The sequence below is a fragment of the Alternaria conjuncta genome (genome assembly GCF_024043145.1).
Source record: "Alternaria conjuncta strain BMP 0040 chromosome Unknown scaffold_17, whole genome shotgun sequence".
Lineage (NCBI taxonomy): Eukaryota > Fungi > Ascomycota > Dothideomycetes > Pleosporales > Pleosporaceae > Alternaria > Alternaria conjuncta.
In genome coordinates, this window is record NW_026250106.1 from 177863 (window position 1) to 196761 (window position 18899).

An 18899-nucleotide genomic window follows, 5' to 3' on the forward strand; every position below is an offset into this window, starting at 1 on the left:
GGAGAAGCGATGTTGCAGGCGACTTGGTGCTATATGCGCGGAACAGTGGCGCACTCCTTTGCTACACGCAAGAGCACGAGGGCGGCACAATCAGCGGTAGCGGTGGTGGGGTACCGTGGATCGTCGAGAAGGATTATTCCACGAAGCGTGGTGTTGAAGGCAAGCGTCGCAATAGATCCGTAATTAGCGGAGAATTGTCTGGTTAGTGACATACGCGTTCCGGGCGTCGTGCAGCCGACAGGGATAGCAAATCACCAGCCCTCGTCGGCCAAGCTCCGTTGATGACTTCGGGAACTACCATGCATTCCGCACCTGCTGTGTCGGGCAGAGATCTTCTGCACCGATAACGACGTTCCTTTTCAAAACCACCTCTTTCGCTCCTCATCATGTGTCGAGCCTTCGTGCAACCCCGAGTATGTCTGTTCCGATGAACCGGCCGTCGCTGCCGTACTTATTCTGTGCTATCTTCCTCCTCCTGCAATTGGGCCATGCTGCGGAACATGGCCCGGTCGTAGCCCCACTACACCTAGTGAGCCGGCAGGAGAGTGCCTCCTTGATTTCCTTCAACGACACATGGCACGTCTTAGGGCCATGGCAGGTTGGAACAAGAGGTACGTCATTGACCGTGGTGACGCGGAAACACCATGCCAACATCATATAGAAGCCACGTGGGGTGCCGATCCACTCGAGTACTACGGCGGCTTCAGAAACCTCCAATATGACCCTGAGGCGACATTTCGAAGCTCATTGCCTACTAACGGGACCGCGTCATGGAACGTGACCCAAGCCGTACGGACTTTGAACGATGCTACATCAGCCAACGCTTCCTTGAGCGTGGCTTACTCCAACGTTGATTGGGACTTCCTCAAGGTCGTATACGGGTGGGCTGCTGTTCAATACCAGGCCTGGGCTCGTGGCGAACTCATCGTCGGCGGTAATGAGACTCAACATCTAATCTTGCATACGGACGCCATCCTGGAATACTGGGTGGATGACCAGCACTACTTTGGAGGAGACTATTACAGCTACCGCAACGCACCTCCTGTTCTTCATCTCAAGCCTGGCTCACACAGAATCGATCTTCGCCTAGCTCGCGATGTCAGGGCTTTTGGAGGCATTCTGGAGCCTACCATTGATGTTGTCGTTGACGTGCAAAAGGCCACAGGGTCTCTGGAACTTGCGAAACCTGGCATGCTAGTGTCTGATGTGGTCGACGGAAAGCTTGCTTCGTCGATTGGATCGGTATACTTGAGGAACACTGGGGAAGAGGATATCGAGGTCCTGAGCATTCAGCCCTCAGATGTGAGCTCGCACGTCTCTTTCGCCGGGTGGACAACGGGCGCTCAGTCATTGTTACGCGAAGATACTGATATTGCTGACCAGGACGACTCTAACACATACGAAGACCCGAGCATGCCCATCACTATTGTTTCTGGTCAAACGAGGCCCATCGTCTTGAAAGCATCTCTCTCTACCAACAACGCCTCATCCTTGGAATACGACATCACGTACCAGTCCGTTGGTGGAACGCATCAGAACACCCTACATGTATCTCAAAAGCTGAATCATATCGATCTCTACAGGCCTCACAAGGTCACATATCTCCACCCGGGCGGCATAGCTTCCTATGCTATGCTTCGGCCTCCGGCGAAGAACGCAACATGTCCATTGGGACAATCGAAGCTGCCTTTGTTGCTGCAACTGCACGGAGCTGGTCTTGAAGCGGAAAATGCCCAGGTTACTGGAGCTCTGGATCCCGTTTCTGATCTCTGTGCATGGGTCCTGTTCCCAACAGGTGTCACGCCGTGGTCCGGCGATGACTGGCATAATTGGGGCTTCGCCGACGTTGAAGCCGCAATAGCTGCGATTCCAACCTGGATCGCGGACAACCACTGGACCGGGTACGGTATCGACACAGACCGCTGGATAGTCTCGGGGCACTCCAACGGTGGGCAGGGTACTTGGTATGCCCTGACTCATCGACCAGATAAAGTACTCGCTGCAGCACCAGTTTCGGGCTACGCCAGTATTCAGGTGTACGTGCCATACCATCTGTGGCAGCCTGCAGATCCAGGACGTACAGCGGTCATCAGTGCCTCACTAAACAATTATCGACATGAAATGCTCATGCCTAACGCGCATGGAATTCCTGTTCAACAGCAGCACGGTGAGATTGACGACAACGTTCCGGCTTACAACGGCCGCCTACTTGCGGAGCAGCTGTATCGTACAGGAGTCAGTTCGGGGGTTACAGGAGCCAAAGCTAGTTACAACGAAGTAGCAGGGGCAAATCACTGGTTTGACGGGGTCATGACAACACCAGCATTGGTAGACTTCTACTACACCCAAGCTATGAACACAGATGTTTTACCCCGGAAAATGGAGCATTTTCTTATCATGGTCGGCGACCCTGGAGACATGGGGAGTAAGAACGGTATTCAGGTCAAAAAGCTAGAAGACCCAGGACGCTATGGCAAGGTCGGTGTTCGGGGACACATCATCAAGACCTCCAATGTAAAAGAGCTTGAGTTCAATACTGCCATTTGGGATGGGTCTGTGACTCTCGATGGGCACGAATTGAGCCTGGCAGAGGCAGCAGCGACCACGGACTCTTTTATCCGTGTTCACAAGACGGACGAAGGCTGGAACATCGGCTCACGTACTGCAGATTCCGCGCAGCCTGAAAGGAGTGGCCGACAACTGGGCTCCATGACTGCTATTCTTCGCACCCGTGGGCCGTTCACTATCAGGCACCCAGGCTCTAGCAATTCGTCGTACATTGCACTGCAGACTTCACGCAATCTACACCAGTACTTCCAAGCAGACGCCAACACCGTCTCTTACACAGCAGACTCTGCAATTTCCAAATACACCAACAATGTTATCACTCTGGCTGTTGGCGCCAGTCTCAAAGAAAGTGAAAGCAACTTCCCGATTCAGTTTGGCGACTTTGGAATTACCATCCGCGACTACCGGGGGCAAGACCAAACATACAAGGAGGAAGCTAGAGGTGCGGCGTTCTTGCGACCACTACCAGACGAGCGTCTCGAGCTCGTATTGTGGGGTGCTGATGACGAGGGGTTGCGACAGGCATCCCGTATCGTTCCTCTGCTGGCAGGTGTCGGTCAACCCGATTTCGTTGTCTTTGGTGAGAGCGCAAAATGGAAGGGTATTGAGGGTGTCTTAGCGATGGGTTTCTTTGACTCTGACTGGAAGGTCACTCCCAGCAGTGTCATAGAAAGTGGGTAAGCAATGCGCAGGCCCAAGCTCGAAGAGGTGGTAGGTAACTGCGGATATTAAAGGCTCACTATGTCTCATCAACTTTCAGTGTGGGAGTAAGGCTATACCAGCTTTGACATGAATGCAACGGGTGGAAATGTAGAGCGGACCGATCTTGAAAACTGTATCATTGATTCCTCTATCTACAATAACCTTTCCGTTTGCTGAGGTGAAGACGAGTGCGACGCGTCCCGACGCGACGCGCCTTCCACCTGGGCACCTACTCGCGCTCACCTCGTCTCTTTCGGAAGCTTCTATTGTCATCACCCCGCTTCTCCCGCTTTCTTTACTCACCCTCTCCTCGATCTCTTCCTTCTTCCCACGACTGTCGTCCTTTCCTTGCGACAACGCCCTCCGCGACCTACTGATTTATGTACATTTGAGCTGTTTCCTCGTCGCTTCTGCATCTACATTGGCCATTTACGTCGCCAAACGAGCTGCACCGAGCCTCCGTTCTGCATATTATCTGCCCATTTGCCCAATAACCCCAGATTTGTTTCCAGCCGCCTTCAGAACCGCACTCTTCACCATATAGCCTGGACACGTCGGTAGCCTCTCGGATCTAAGTCATCTACCCACTCTTCCAAGCTCTGCTACTATGAGCTTCAACATAACTTCCGACGGGTCCCCCACACCCCGCAAGGGCCCCAACCGATTCTCCAAGGCCGGCGATCTCAGGATTGACACCTCGCCAGAGGTCCTGGGTCAGGCGGTAGGCAGCATGAGCCTGCACCAATACCCATATGCCTTCCAACGTGCGTTTGGCTCATCGTTGACTTGCAATACACAGGGCATGAAGCGACCACTCGGTTCTTCTACCCTGGGCAATCAAGCGCCAATGCTACAGCAGCACGACTCATTCGACGGCTATAAGGTCAGTACCATCCAGCATTTGCCGCAGTCTCACCGTCGCCATCTCTTACATAGACCAAGCTGACCTACCCAGAAGCCCAAGATGGGAGCTCACGAGGAGTCAGCCGTCATGGACTCGCTCTTGCAGCGCCTGAATGGACGCTCCCCTCCGCACGACCCGTATAGCTCCTCCAACGGATCGATCCCCATCACACCGGCCACCGACGACTTCGCATCTACCCCATCGACGGAGTTGGACGGCTCGATCATCCTCGTCGAGGCTTGCGAGCTACAAAAGCTTAAGCTAGAACTACAAGAGGCCCGCAACGAAGTCAACCGCGTCAACCAGGAAATGCATAGCCATCATGTGGCCCGGTCGACCATGGAGCACCTGAGCCAATCGTCAGAGGCTGATTATAGCTACCCGGGTGATGTCACTGAGCAGACTCTCACCAGCTTGCAGAACAAATTCAATGCTTCCACTCGGAGCAACTACGGTTGGGGCAATGAGCCTGCTCGCCCAGCCTATACCAGCAACAACAGCTTCGGCAACTCATACCAGCCCCAGGTGCAGCCTCAGCCCCAGCCTCAGGCCCGTCCACAACCCGCTCAGTCAGGCTATCGTCGCAATGGCTTCTTGAACGAGCCCACTCATTTCCCTCTCGACCAGAGCTTCCGCAGCAGCGGGATGTCCAACGGCTTCAATGCCGGTATGGGTAATGGCATGCCTAACCCCATGAACAACAACTTCAACGGTATGAACATGGGCATGGGAAATGGACTGAGTAATCCACCTAGCCGCCCTAGTTCGGCCTTCGATCCGAGTTACAATCAGTACGCTATGCCACCCATGTATCCGATAGGCCACCCGGCTCCGATTGGTACAATGGCCAGCAGATTGTCGCCAGATGCGAACGAGTTCAACGTGGCCAATGGCATGGGACCGTCTCCATGGAACTCTCAGGTAAGATACCACTACTGCATGCAGAACCCCGACTTTTACTGACAAGACATAGGCTCCGAGTGAGGCGGGTACTTCACAGTACGTGCCCCCTGTTGAACCCATGAACTATCGTCGCCTGTTGGACCGAAACATGAGCTGCAACTGGAAGTACATCGTCGATAAGATCATCTGCAACAACGACCAGCAGGCTTCCATCTTCCTTCAGCAGAAGCTCAAAGTAGGCACACCGGAACAGAAGTATGAGATTGTGGAGGCAATCATCTCCCAAGCTTATGCATTGATGGTCAACCGCTTCGGCAACTTTCTTGTACAGCGTTGCTTTGAGCATGGTACGCACGATCAAGTCATCGCGATCGCCCAAGCCATTCGCGGCAATACTCTCGCCTTGAGCATGGATGCATTTGGCTGCCATGTCATCCAGAAGGCCTTCGACTGCGTCCCGGAAGAGTATAAAGCAACTATGGTGCACGAACTGCTTCGTCGCATCCCAGAGACTGTCATTCACCGTTACGCTTGCCACGTCTGGCAGAAGCTCTTTGAGCTCCGTTGGAGCGACTCTCCTCCCCAGATCATGCGCTACGTCAACGAAGCTTTACGAGGCATGTGGCACGAAGTTGCTTTGGGCGAGACGGGCAGCCTGGTCGTACAGAACATCTTCGAGAACTGCCTTGAGGAAGACAAGGTACGTGAAGGCGCTATCAATCCTTTCGGATTCTACTAACTGGCATTAGCGTCCCTGCATCAACGAGGTGCTCGCCAGTATCGATGTCATCGCCCACGGTCAATTCGGCAACTGGTGCATCCAGCATATTTGCGAGCATGGTGCGCCCGCTGATCGTAGCCGAGCTATCGATCACATCCTTCGCTTCAGTACTGAGTACAGCATGGACCAGTATGCTTCCAAGGTCATCGAGAAGTGCCTGAAGATTGGTGGCAACGAGTTCCTGGACCGGTACCTGGACCGCGTATGCGAAGCTCGCCCCGACCGTCCACGCATGCCTCTTATTGATAGTAAGTCTGGAGCACCCTTGATTCGTGGACGATAGCTAACCTTGTTGAAGTTGCTGGTGATCAGTTCGGCAACTATCTTATCCAGTATGTCTTAACCAATAGTGGTACCCAGCATCGCGAGCTCGTTGGCGGCCACATCCGTAAGCACATGGTCTCTCTCCGCGGTTCCAAGTACGGCTCTCGCGTCGCCATGCTCTGCTGCAACCCTGCCCTTGCGACACGCCCAGGACCTCCGGCAGGCATGCTTCCCCGCTATGGCAACCCCGCACCGCGCCCCAGTTTTGGCGCATTCCGTTAAAAGACGTATTTGCGAGTGTACATGTCTTTGTCCACATACGTATCGTTGGGTATTATCAGCCAGTGCACCGCTCGCTCGATCTCGAAGAAGGTATCGTGGATATGCCCAAAAGCTAAGATCAATGTCGAACAAATTGTCGAAGACCATTGGCTTAAAAACGAAAGTACGCATTTCCTACAGTCAGTTGGAAAAGCATCGATTCCTGGACACGCCTTATCACGGACATGTTCTTTCTTGTTTATCCCAACACTTTCATCGGCCCTGAGATACTTAGTAGGATTATGGAGGCAAAAGCTGGAGAAGACGATATGGTGAACAATGAACTGGATTGTACCTACATACTTATCCTTCTTTCGGAAGCAGACTAATCACGAGGTAATACGGTTATGATAATGCTGTCATCGGATGTATGTATTCTTCGATGGAAATAAGAAACATGATGACCTATTAATGTATCACTGCTTTTGATGTGTTGGGAAGAGTTCGTGGCTTTACCGCAGTGATGGGAACTGATGAGTGAACATAAGAGACAGACGTTGCTACCCGTCTTGTCGTGGATGTCAACGTGCGGAGCCGCTCGGTGAATCCTGGAGTTTGTACGGGCTTCGGTGGCAACTCGGGCATGGCCGGGAAAGAGCTTGCACATGCCGGGAAGACGATAATCAGGGTTGGTGAAAACTTCGAGCTGTTTCATCGAGAATCACGTTCTGAGGGACTCACATAGCCTCATGTAGAGGAGAGGGAAGGTTGGCCGCATATCTGCTGAGTCTGAACAGTGCGAGCGGCGAGCGGCAACTAAGAGATGCCGCTTCGGCACAGAATCCGAAGAGCATGCGACACGCGAGAACTTGCCGAGCAGGAACAAACCGGGGATGCATTGCTCACAAGCTTACAGAGCCTTACTTAGCGGCTGCCTGCATGTAGGTGTCAGGGTAGTGAATGCGCATGGGTGATGCATTTCTGATGGAACTGTTGCGAGGCAGAGCATCTTGAGGAGGGAGTCATGGTTCGCTGGGAGCGCATCCCAAAACGAGTTAAATGTTCCTACATCCAACGTAGAGCTGCAAGAAACGAACAGCAAAAGAAGTCCCCTCGAGGTATACTCACTCGATCATGCATCGGTGACCTGATCTCTCAGCGCACGATAATCGGCCCAGCCCTGGAGGAACGTAGGGCTAGGCAGGGCCTGCCGAAAGGGCCTTACCTCATCACTGCCCGCACATGTCAACGTGGGTCTAGCGGCGCCGGAAGTTCGGCGACGTCACCATGAGTTTTGAGCATTGCGTTATCTTTTAATAAGTCGCCGCGTGCGCCGTCATATTTTATATACCCATTCAGACTCCATACACATACCCGTCCAAACTCCCAACACTAAGCGTATACCTGACGCATAACTCTCGACAGCCGCCACATCCACACGATTGTCCACCATACACCTGAATTCTGAATCGGAGCAGTCTCTACCTAAGACAAGATGAAGGTTCTTACCAAGGAAGAGGAGGCGGCGCATTACAAGTGAGTATTACACTCTAACGGCAATGGGAGCTTTGTACTGACAGCTTCAAGTGCCACAATCAAGGGCGGTTCGATAGGCGGTGCCATTGGTACGGCGATAGGTGCTGCAGGTGTCATGGCTGCGAGCAGAAGATACCACTCTTTCCGAGCGCTCACAGTTCCTTTCCGGGCCTTCCTTGTGGCCTCAACAGGAACATTCATCGGTACGTATCTCTCTATCGCAGAATCCCGGAATTCGATTGCTAACAATGCTACCCCATAGCCGTCATCGCCGCCGACCGAGCCTCCGCAGCATACGACATCGAACACACACCCGAGAAGAAGCGCCAAGTCGAGCGCGAGAAGGAGCGCGAAGCACTATACGAGCAAAACAAGACCGTCCTTCAGCGCGCCAAAGCGTGGGCGACCGAAAACCGATACCCGATTCTCTTTGGTTTCTGGGTCGTGTCCATGGCTGGATCATGGCACATGGTCAACCGCAACCCATACCTGAGCGGATCACAAAAGCTAGTGCAGGCGCGTATGTACGCACAGGGTGGCACACTGGCAGCGCTGCTAGGCAGTTTTGCGATTGAAGGTGCGGACGCGGCCAAGGGTCAGGGAAGATGGGAGACAATTAGGGTTATCGACCCGAACGATCCCGAGCATAAGCATGTTATCGAGAAGAAGATTCACCACGAGAGATACGCTGGAGAGGACCAGTGGAGAGGTATGTCAAAGTTGTGAAGTTGGATGTGGGAATAGCTAGCTGACTTGATGATACAGAAATGGTAGAGGCTGAGGAGCAACGCGAGAAGGAGCGCAAGGCTGCTGCTGCCGACAAGGAGCACAAGGCTAAGCAGCATGCTGATGCTGCTAACAAGAAGGAGAAGAAGGCCGAGAAGGAGGAAGAGCAGAACAAGAACAAGGCTTAAGTGTGGGTTGAGCTAATTCCACACCATCCTATCACGATCTCGAATACCTCCCACTCTACCTCCAACCACCCGATTCGCGCCCGATACGGCCTCCGCGTTGTCTTTCCAACATCTTCGTCCTCATTTCCCGGCGTTTGGATGCAAAATACTCTACGACCCTGACCTTGTACCTGTTATATCTGTACGACTAGGTTGTGTTCAGGCAGCTGGATTTTAATGCGTTGTATGTACATATGAGCGCAGTTTAGCGCATCTACGAAAACCACATCCTTATGCTACAACATTTGATTACGCCACAATGCTGTCTAATTACGCGTTTACATGTCAGAGCTATATCAAATTTGTTTTTGTAAACTGTCCCACCCCGCACGTGTCGACTGTATGATTCTCAGGGTCCATCATGACGTCTGCGCTCCTAAGTTGGTGCATCAAGCACGTCACATGCTTTCGCGACGAAGCTAGCTGGTGCATACATGTTGTGAGACTTTCCGTTCTGTGATGGTATCTTTGAGTTTGACTACTACCGAGATCACAACATCTTCTCTTCGCCATCGCGTCTTGGCCAGAAATGAGAAATCATCTCTTCGCGTCCCACTCACACCAGCAGCTTCGATCCTACTAAGCAAAACGAAGAAATGAGTCAATCAGATGTGTCACGGACGCTGGAATTGATATCACAGAAGCTCATCCCCAGCACCAATCTCGTCCACCCACCCAAGAAAGCCCAAGATGCACAACTCACGGCGACAATCGCAGACCTACATGTCCACCCGACCATCGAAGCACTGCTACACATCCTCAACCATGACTTGGAATCTGCACATTTTCTAGTCCGGCACATGCAGGCTCCGCCAGCTGTGGAGGGGATGCTACTACACGGTATTTTGCACCGCGCGGAGGGCGACTTCAACAACGCAAGAGCCTGGATAAGCGACGTCGCAGACGCATGTGAAGGCTATCAACCCAAACACAAAGAAGATGGTCAGAAATTGGATGCTGAAGTCGCGAAGCAGGTTGGCAGCAACTCTTCCATCTCGTCTTCCCTGATTGAATTCGTCTATGGCGATGAGGAGCCTAAGAGTCTGATCGATGCTGTTGAGCAATTTCGAAGCAAGAAGAAGATTGAGAAGACGGATGACGGGGAGGGTATTGAAAAGAGGATAAGAGGCGAGGCTGAGAAGGTGCTGGAGTGGTGCAAGAACAAGTTTGGGGACGGGGTGTGGGAGGATGCGACGAAAGCCTGGGTTAAGAACAGCGAGGAAATCAGCAAGATCAGTGGGGATATGGTCAGTGGTGGTAAGGGACATAGGGAATTCTGAGACTAGAGATGGTGTTGGCGGTGTCATAGCACGCGTAGTGGGGGTTGAATTATTCCTGTTGCTAGAACGCCCGCGCTGTTGAGCGAAGACATCTAGAGCGATCCTTACGGCGATCTCCCAGATTTCGGTAGCTTATCGGCACCTGTTCTAAGGACACGTTTATCTTCAGGAACGTCCTGTCAAGCGACCCAGTGATAGTACCGTGAAAGCGATGCCAAGACGTGTTGATTTGTTCCTGCCCACGATCGCAACGTGCATCCCCACTACCGCGCTGAACCATGGTTCAGATCGCCGTCCTCGGGGCAACAGCACGTGAGAGAGGCAGCAGGAATGAGTGTCTCAAAGCCTGTATACAAACAGAGAGCATGATGCAGGCGACCGTCATCTGTACGGCAGCAACCACCGCCTGGGCTTAAGCGAGGATCAGGGCCAGGGTGCAGCGGCGAATGGGCGTCGACGCTCCAGAGGCGGTCGGCCTGTGACATCAACGGCCAGCTTTCACCCCTAACAACGCCATTATTCTTCCCGCACCACGTGCAGCTCTCGGCTGGACTGTACACCAAGCAATCATGGCCGACGATTCCCTCAAAGTGAATGGCCAGGGCCGTCCCAGCAACGTCAAACACCACACGTCCCCCTCGCTCATGATGAACGCCCACTTTGCCGGCGTCGGCGACAACGTCGACAAAAGTGCCTACGAACATGGCATCCAGGTCATCGACGAGGACAAGATGTTCAAGTATGTCTTCTCCGCGTGCAGGCAATTGGGCAGAGGGGCAGTAGGCTAATGGGTTCTCGCCATGTAGCACAAACGTCTCTACATATCTCAACATCGAGAAGGTTATCCCCGCCGGCTTCAACTACCACCTCATATCCGTCTTTGGCTCGCAGTCTACTGGAAAGTCGACGCTGCTCAACTACCTCTTCGGCACCCAGTTCGGCGTCATGTCCGAGCAGGAGCGCCGCCAGACAACAAAGGGAATCTGGATGAGCAAGAACAAGCGCGAGGAGGGCGGCTCCAACATGGCTGAGAACATCCTTGTCATGGACGTTGAGGGTACAGATGGCAGAGAGCGAGGCGAGGACCAGGACTTTGAGCGCAAGAGCGCCCTGTTCGCGCTTGCCACGAGCGAGGTCCTCATCGTCAACATCTGGGAACACCAAGTTGGACTGTACCAGGGTGCCAACATGGGCCTGCTCAAGACTGTGTTCGAGGTCAACCTACAACTCTTCGTCAAGGACAGCCAGTAAGTATATCGACTGCTCTGGATCTCTCACATGCTGACGATTGCTAGATCCACCCCCAGATCCCTCTTATTCTTCGTCATCCGCGACCACCTCGGCACGACACCCCTCAAGAACCTACAGAACACCTTAATACAAGACCTTTCCAAATTGTGGTCGACCATCTCAAAGCCCAATGGCCTCGAGAACTCGCGGATAGAAGACTACTTCGACTTCGCCTTCGTCGCCCTCCCACACAAGATCCTACAACCCGAGAAGTTTGAGGAGGCAGTCACACAGCTTAGCAGGCGGTTTAAAGAAGGGTACAATGACCCGAGGAAGAGCGGGCTCATCGACGAGGCCACAGCACCCATCTTCCTGCCCCAATACCACCGACGGATTCCCGCAGACGGTTTCTCGGCATACGCGGAGGGTGTATGGGATCAGATTGTCAACAACAAGGACTTGGATCTGCCTACACAGCAAGAGCTGTTGGCTCAGTTCCGCTGTGACGAGATCTCACGGGAGGTCCTGGTTGCTTTCGACGAGAAGATCACACCACTGGAGGACCAACAAGCCGAGCATGCTCGGACCGGGCAGCTTTCTGTCATCACCGACCTCGGCCCTGCGATGAGCGCTGCACGAACCAAGGTCTTCAAAGACTTCGACACGAACGCGAGCCGATACCACAAGGGCGTCTACAAGCGGAAGCAGGCAGAACTCGAGGGCAAGGTGGACACACGGTTGAAGGCACTGTTCCAGAAGCAACTCACAGCTGCTCACAAGTCCGGGGTGGAGTCCTTCAGCGAAGCCGTCAGTGCGGCGGTGAAGAGCGGTCAGAAGAAGGGAACATACGACTTCGCACAGATTGTCGATTCGGAGAAGAAGCAAGCACTTGCCAAGTTCGAAGAAGATGCGAAGGCCATGGCGATAGAGGGCGCGGCCTGGAGCAGTCATGAGAACGAGTTGAAGATCTACAAGAAGGACCTGGATGACGTCTCTGGCCGTCTGCGCAAGGATGAGATGAGGCGTCTGGCCACACGAATCGAGCGCTGGGTACGATCAAGACTAGACGAGTCTGTCGGTCTTGAGTTCAACAAGCTCGGATCCGGTCGAGGCGGTTCTGGCGCGCCCGAGCATGGCGAGCGACCACCAACAGAGAAGGATCTCTGGGACCGCGTCTGGACTATCTTCACCGAAACTGTTTCGAGCGCCGAGAAGCGATTCACTGACCGCGCATCCAGCTTCGATGCTAGCCCCGAAGAAGTTGAAGTCGGTCTGTGGAGGTTACGGCGGAAGTCGTGGGCTGTGCTCCGCGCGAAGATTGACGAAGAAGTCATGGAGGGCAACATTCTCTTGAAGCTGAGAGAAAACTTCGAAGACAAGTTCCGCTACGACGAGCATGGCGTCCCAAGAATATGGCGACCCACCGACGACATCGAGGGTGTCTACACCAAAGCCCGCGAGTCGACGATTACCGTTATCCCACTCCTTGCCCGTTTCAAGCTGGCGAAGACATCAAGCCCTCCACCGCTCGATGCATGGATCGGCGAAGCTCCCGCGTCAGCAACCGCTGCGGATGAAGACGATCTGACACCCATCGGTGGCTTAGACGACGAAGAGGGCAAAACCCTGGAAGAGGAGATGACCATCCTCTCTGACGCCAAGCAAGCCGATCTCCTGATCCGCTTCAAGAAGACCGCAGATGGTGTGTACGTGGAAGCCAAGCGTAGCGCGATTGGCGGTATCACGCAAGTTCCGTTGTACTTCTACGGTCTCCTCCTCGCGCTGGGTTGGAACGAAATCGTAGCTGGTAAGTCTCAAAGTCGTCTCTGCTTTCCGTTACCTATATACTGACCTTTCTCAGTCCTCCGCAACCCAGTATACTTTATCTTCCTCATCCTCCTCGGCGTCGGCGCGTACGTAACCTACACCCTCAACCTATGGGGCCCCATGGCACGCATGGCCAACGCCGCCTCCACACAAGGTCTTGAAGTCGGCAAGGAGCGTCTTCGCGCTTTCCTCGAGAGCTCCGATACTGGCCGCCAAGCCATGGCCATGAGCGGCGGTATGAATGAGACTAGGAGACACGAGGATGTCAGGATGGACAGGCTGAATGGCGATGGCAAGAAGAGCAGGGCTGAGGAAGAGGACCTCGATGATATTTGAGTGAGTGTCATTGCGACTGGTTGGCTCTTTTGGGTAGATGCTGGATAGCGTAGGATACGGAAAAGGGATTGTATGGCATTGATAAGTGTGTTTGAGCGCTTTGTTGATAGAATCCTATTTGTTGGGACGGCTTCGTCGGAATGCGAAGTTGGATAAATGAGTCGAATGGTCCATGTCGATGCGCGCGATTGGGCATGTGAATGCTGCGTTGGTAGTGATGATCGTCAGCAGTACGGGCGGTTCCGCGGTTCAATGTCTGCGCTACTGGTGTATATAAATCACCTTTCTAGTCTTCCTTTCTTGTCCTCATACTTTCTAAAAGCTTCCATCTTTTATTACCAAAAGATTTCGATCGGCGAACTATGTGGACCTTGAGACCGCCGCTGGTCTTCTATTCCAAAAACGATATCTTTCACGTTCCATGGCTTTTGTTGCCCGACTTTCGGAACATTCTTTACCACAGAAAAGAATAAGAGGTGGCAATGTCCGATGTCCTCTGGTCCTCTGTCTCTGTTCAAAGACACTGTTATCCAAAATCCTGCCCGTTCGCAACTATGTGTTTGGCCTTGCTTCTCCAGCGCGAGCAACAAAATCTAACAATACCACTCACGACTTACGAATGTCGACTTTGGCCTGCGCTATCCCAAAGATTAGTTCTAATCGGACATGTCGAGACTTTGAAATGTCGGAACGCTAGCTGCATGTGCTGGTGCTGGCGTTTGGGAATCTGAACTCAAAAGACACACACCACAGCAAAACATGAGCGACGAGTACCGATGTTACGGTCTCTATGACCCTCACCTCGCCGAATAGCGCAACGAGTACTTAAACGCTTCCGACGACTTCTGGATTTTCTGGATGCTCATCTTATCACTTTCCGGCAAGGACATCAAAATTGCACTCTTACAGCAACATGGAGGTTGTCTAAAATCGGGAGCAAGAGAAAGCATGGTCGTGGCGTCTTGCCGCTTCTTTCAACATTCTGCGGATGCGATGCTGTGGCTTTTTAGAAAATCAGTCTCAACCAGCCGATAGGAGTTGTCGACTCCCCTCGTCGATGGGTCAAACACCAAAATATGTTCGATGTTTTGCCGATGGAAGTGAGCGAGCGGAAGAAATAAAACTACTCAAAGGGTATCATGATGCACAAAACTTAACAAAAAGATTTGGCCAAGGACTCATGTTGGCGGGACGTTGGCAACTGCGTTACTGATTCAAGATGCGAGACTTTGGCGGCACATCCAGCACTCGGACGGTAACGAGTACGGGTACCAGTATCAATATCCCTGCTTTCTTCCAGGAGTTGTGAACTCATCTTCCCTCTTTTCCAGTTTAAAACAATGGACGAGAATTTTGATGGAGAGGTGTTACCTGGACTCCGATACCCCGAAACTATGTTCATGGTCTGCTTCAATCGATCCTGATTCATGTGCTATAAATCAAAAGCTGATGAAAAAAAAGTTATGTGTTGTTCCTCCGGTCAGCCAGGAAATTGGTCTTAGAAACAAGACGAGCATTCTTCTATGTCGTGGGGATCTGCTTCTCCCTTCTCCTGGAGTTGCGAGAAAACCGACTGAGCGATAAATCTCGGCAGCCACCTGGTAGGTCTAAGATCCAAAAGATGTTTTCGTAAACGGCATGCAGTCTCTGGCTGGCTCGTCCCCTCGATGTCTATAAAGTCACCTCCAATCTCAGTACCCTCGTCTCTGCGATAACAACAATATCTCTTCCCGATTTCCAAACTCGGCGATCTTTCTGCCATGAGCAGGAAAGAGGAGTCCAAAACTACGAAACACTCAAACATGATTTTCCCCTGGGATTTCGGCAAGAATACTGAAAAGATATACTTCGTTGGCACATGACTTTGCCGTTGTCGAAAAGACTTCGAAGCTTATAACCTGAGATTTTACAAAGTTCGATATCGTGGTTGAAGTTCGAATCAAAATACGCCAAGTGGAAACACATGATGACACGAAAACTATCGAGCACCCATCTATGATTCTCTCCTTTGGGCCTCCGCGTCTGCTATCCAGCTCACTCCAATCGGCGCAGAAGAGCTTTCATCAAAACATGGGCCACATTTCTACTGGGCTTGTAAGGACAGCTCTCGGCTTCGAGTCTGCGCCTCTTTCTCTACACATACTTCACCAAACAATATTACCAAAACAAAATATCGATGGCGTGTGGGAGAGGCGAGAAGCGCGAAAAGGCAAAAGATATGATTCATAATCAATACATTACCACAACACACACAAAGGTACCCCTCAAATGAGAGGGATCAAAAGCATCTGAATGTACGATCCATGATCTTGCGGCCGCGTTGTTTTCAAAAAGCAAATTATGAGCAATTTCGGTCGGATCAGACTACCTACCCAGCTATCACGAGAACCTTTCGCAAAGCGACATTTCTATGCAAAATGAGTGGTAAAAATCGATATGTTGGCTGCTCGAGATGGACAAAAAACCATACAAAATTCGAGTTATGTCGAGCTCGGATCCCACCCAAGTTACTACACGTAAAAGCTACTTGTCGTCCACCTCATGATATTTGGCCGATACTCTGGCCTGGGTATCTGCTATATAAAGGCTCTAGGCTTTGGTACCTTGAATTCACCAACATCTTTCGCTCAACTCCTCCTTCTAAAATTGAACATCACCTTGAGCATGATTGTCTTCTTGCTGACTGAAAAGCCCGCGAAAGAAAGACATGTTCTTGTCGTCGTGAAGAAGCGAGTTCAGCTCGTTTATGTTTCTGTCGAAACTTGGTTCCATCAAATGCGTGGTAGATCAGAGACATGCCGCCTCACTCATGGTGTCGACTCGGCATAGTACAACGATACCAGTCTACGTTGTTCAGTCACTCCAAAACAGTGGGATCCGCTTCTCATGAGTTTGAGAACTCGCTGCGGGCGTTGCTATAAAGCCGTCGATTTTGTTTCTCGACTTACTCTGCATCCAACTCCTCTCTTCCGGAAGTCTAAAAATCAAAACGATCCTCTTCCATGGTGTTTCCTCCGACTCCAAAAAATCAAACCACGTCAAGCCATGACTGCGTGATCTGGAGAGCTTCCAGTATCAGCATGTGCAGACTACCCGGTTATCCTGATCTTGATTCGAAAGTTTGAGCGACTCAATTAATGTCCTGTCCAGCCACTTGCGAAACCAGAAAACGTCAAGAAAGCCTGACATGAGCGTTGCCAGCCACTCGTGTCCATCTACAGCTCGACTAGTAGACTCCTGGATCTATAAAACCTCCGCTCTCGCACTCCGTACCCAGTATCGCATTCGTGTCTCCAAACTAAGAGCGCCAAAAGACTCAAGATGACCGGCCATGAGATTGTTCCTGTTTTTCAGTCGTCCTAAAAAGAGATCTGTTCCGAGGTATGGCGTTCGGTTCAAAGAGAGCGCTAGTCGATCTAAGCTCTACATCAACCAAGACATGATCTCCTGTGAGAGCAGTTGCAAAAACAGTATTGGCATCAACATATGCTGATTGGCATCTGAAAAAGCTCGGTTATTCAACGCATGTGCGAGATGGCTGCCAGAAACACAAACGCGGGCTTACTATGTTGTTGCTGTGGATAGCCCTGGTCTGGGATGTATAAATAACTGTCCCGCAACATGAACGAGTTCTTTTCTCACATATTGAATTGAACGTTCTACTCAAAACTAAGGGAGATGATAGGCATGGCGTGGGCTGGGGCACAAAAGACTATAACGAAAGAGCCAAGGATTGAGTGTGAACGCTACCGGCTACGAAAAATCTCACGAAGAGAACACTATGTCGCGCAGACGATAGGGACCGATGTGTATGCCTAGGCAGAAAGAGCGGTCTTGACAGACGTGAGGGAGTAATGATGCCCGTAGTAGATCCCATCGCCAAAGTAAGACATCACCCGGGTCAATGGCGACTAGGCCGACTGAGGGATATCATCATATACTCGATTGCTCAACCAGCATCCCCCAATCTAAACCCCAAACTTCCTCGGATCCAAACTCCCAACCTGCGCACTCTTCCCCTCCCCCTCAAACACAAACTCACTCAACAACTTGCCCGTCGCAGGCCCATTTTGAATCCCCCAGCAAGTATGCCCCGCACCCATCAGCAAGCCCTTCACACTCGTGTTACCAATAAGCGGTCCACTCCCTCTACTAACATTAGGCAAATAACATGCTTGTCTCGCCGTAACCTCTCCATCCCTCAGTTCCTCGGAGATAGCAGAGACCTGGTCGAATATCTCCTGACACTTACTCTCATCGCATTGCACAAGATCTGTGGATGTAGGAAGGGGAACGAGGTGGTCGCCCTCGCCGCAGGCGTAGACTTCTTGGTTGGGCCGGGCGTAGATTTCTGGGGTTACGGTTTCCCCGCGTTTGCTGTTGCCGCGGGGCATGTCTATTGAGGTGAAGAGGGCGTAGGCGGAGACGGGGCGCGAGGGGCGGATGGTGACACTGTGGGCGCGCAGGGCGGAGATGGGTGATGGTTTCCAGACTGTTTTCGTCCAGGGGCCTGCTGTGAGGATGACGGTGTCGGCGGGGAGGTTATGTTCTTCGCCTGAGTCTTTGCTCTTGTAGGAGACGGATTTTACGGCGCCGGCTTCTTGTTCGATGTTGGTAGCGGAGCCGTAGACGATTTTGACGCCCTTTTCTTCGGCGAGCTGCGCCATGCTTGTGGTGAAGTGATAGGGGTGCACTTGCGCTGTTGTGAGTGGCGTGCCCATCTCTTCATAAGACTTGATGCCATCCGCTGCTACCCAATCGAGGTCTTTCGGTACACCGGCAGCGCGTAGTAATCCAATTGCTCTCTGCGTGCGCTTTTGTAGACTGACCGAGTCATCTTTGCTCTTGCCGTTCGCACCGTCTTTGCCACCCCTGTTCTTGGCCAGAACACCGTACGTATCGACCTGACCACAGTGCACGGCTCGGTATCCCCAACGCTCAGCGCCGCCATGCTTCTCGGCTAACTCCTGATGAAGTTTGTAACTTAACGGTACGATGCAGTTGGGGTATGCCCATAATGCTAGGAGACCACCTGCTTTTCCTGAGGCGCCACCAGCAATCTTAGTAGCCTCTAAAAGTGTGATGCTGTCTCTCTCTTTGTTAAAGTTTGGGTGGTGCGACAGGAAGTATGCTGTAGTTGAGCCAATGATGCCGCCACCTGAAGTCGTTAGTAAGAAAAGTCATCGAAAATAGAAAGCTTTCGGCCAGTCTTACCGATGATGACGATGTTACGCTTCTGCTGATCGGCTGCCATGATGTTTGTTAGGCGCGAAGTTGCTCTTAGCATGAAGGTATTATCTGGTTGCGAGAGTGGCGTTGTTGGTGTTGCACTTTTCGGAGAGATTTAAACCGAC

General features: G+C 52.1%; 6 protein-coding genes across 6 annotated transcripts; 5 read left to right on the forward strand and 1 right to left on the reverse strand.

Moving 5' to 3' along the window:
- Nucleotides 1–573: 573 nt before the first annotated feature.
- On the forward strand, nucleotides 574–3249 carry J4E85_009442 (uncharacterized protein; the record flags this gene model as incomplete). The annotated part of the gene is made up of 1 exon (XM_051473666.1): nucleotides 574–3249. One exon carries the CDS (start codon nucleotides 574–576, stop codon nucleotides 3247–3249), a length of 2676 nt encoding a protein of 891 aa, XP_051322451.1.
- Nucleotides 3250–3877: 628 nt separating this feature from the next.
- Nucleotides 3878–6404, forward strand: J4E85_009443 (uncharacterized protein; the record flags this gene model as incomplete). The annotated part of the gene is made up of 5 exons (XM_051473667.1): nucleotides 3878–4153; nucleotides 4226–5095; nucleotides 5148–5777; nucleotides 5827–6106; nucleotides 6157–6404. The coding sequence occupies 5 exons, from the start codon at nucleotides 3878–3880 to the stop codon at nucleotides 6402–6404; spliced, it is 2304 nt and encodes a 767-aa protein (XP_051322452.1).
- Nucleotides 6405–7878: 1474 nt separating this feature from the next.
- On the forward strand, nucleotides 7879–8833 carry J4E85_009444 (uncharacterized protein; the record flags this gene model as incomplete). Its single annotated transcript, XM_051473668.1, has 4 exons — nucleotides 7879–7919; nucleotides 7971–8122; nucleotides 8182–8628; nucleotides 8685–8833. 4 exons carry the CDS (start codon nucleotides 7879–7881, stop codon nucleotides 8831–8833), a joined length of 789 nt encoding a protein of 262 aa, XP_051322453.1.
- A 635-nt stretch (nucleotides 8834–9468) lies between these two features.
- Nucleotides 9469–10152, forward strand: J4E85_009445 (uncharacterized protein; the record flags this gene model as incomplete). The annotated part of the gene is made up of 1 exon (XM_051473669.1): nucleotides 9469–10152. One exon carries the CDS (start codon nucleotides 9469–9471, stop codon nucleotides 10150–10152), a length of 684 nt encoding a protein of 227 aa, XP_051322454.1.
- Nucleotides 10153–10721: 569 nt separating this feature from the next.
- Nucleotides 10722–13545, forward strand: SEY1 (Dynamin-like GTPase that mediates homotypic ER fusion; the record flags this gene model as incomplete). Its single annotated transcript, XM_051473670.1, has 4 exons — nucleotides 10722–10891; nucleotides 10959–11399; nucleotides 11448–13189; nucleotides 13244–13545. 4 exons carry the CDS (start codon nucleotides 10722–10724, stop codon nucleotides 13543–13545), a joined length of 2655 nt encoding a protein of 884 aa, XP_051322455.1.
- A 3968-nt stretch (nucleotides 13546–17513) lies between these two features.
- J4E85_009447 (uncharacterized protein) lies at nucleotides 17514–18832 on the reverse strand (the record flags this gene model as incomplete). The annotated part of the gene is made up of 2 exons (XM_051473671.1): nucleotides 17514–18703; nucleotides 18760–18832. 2 exons carry the CDS (start codon nucleotides 18830–18832, stop codon nucleotides 17514–17516), a joined length of 1263 nt encoding a protein of 420 aa, XP_051322456.1.
- Nucleotides 18833–18899: the final 67 nt, after the last annotated feature.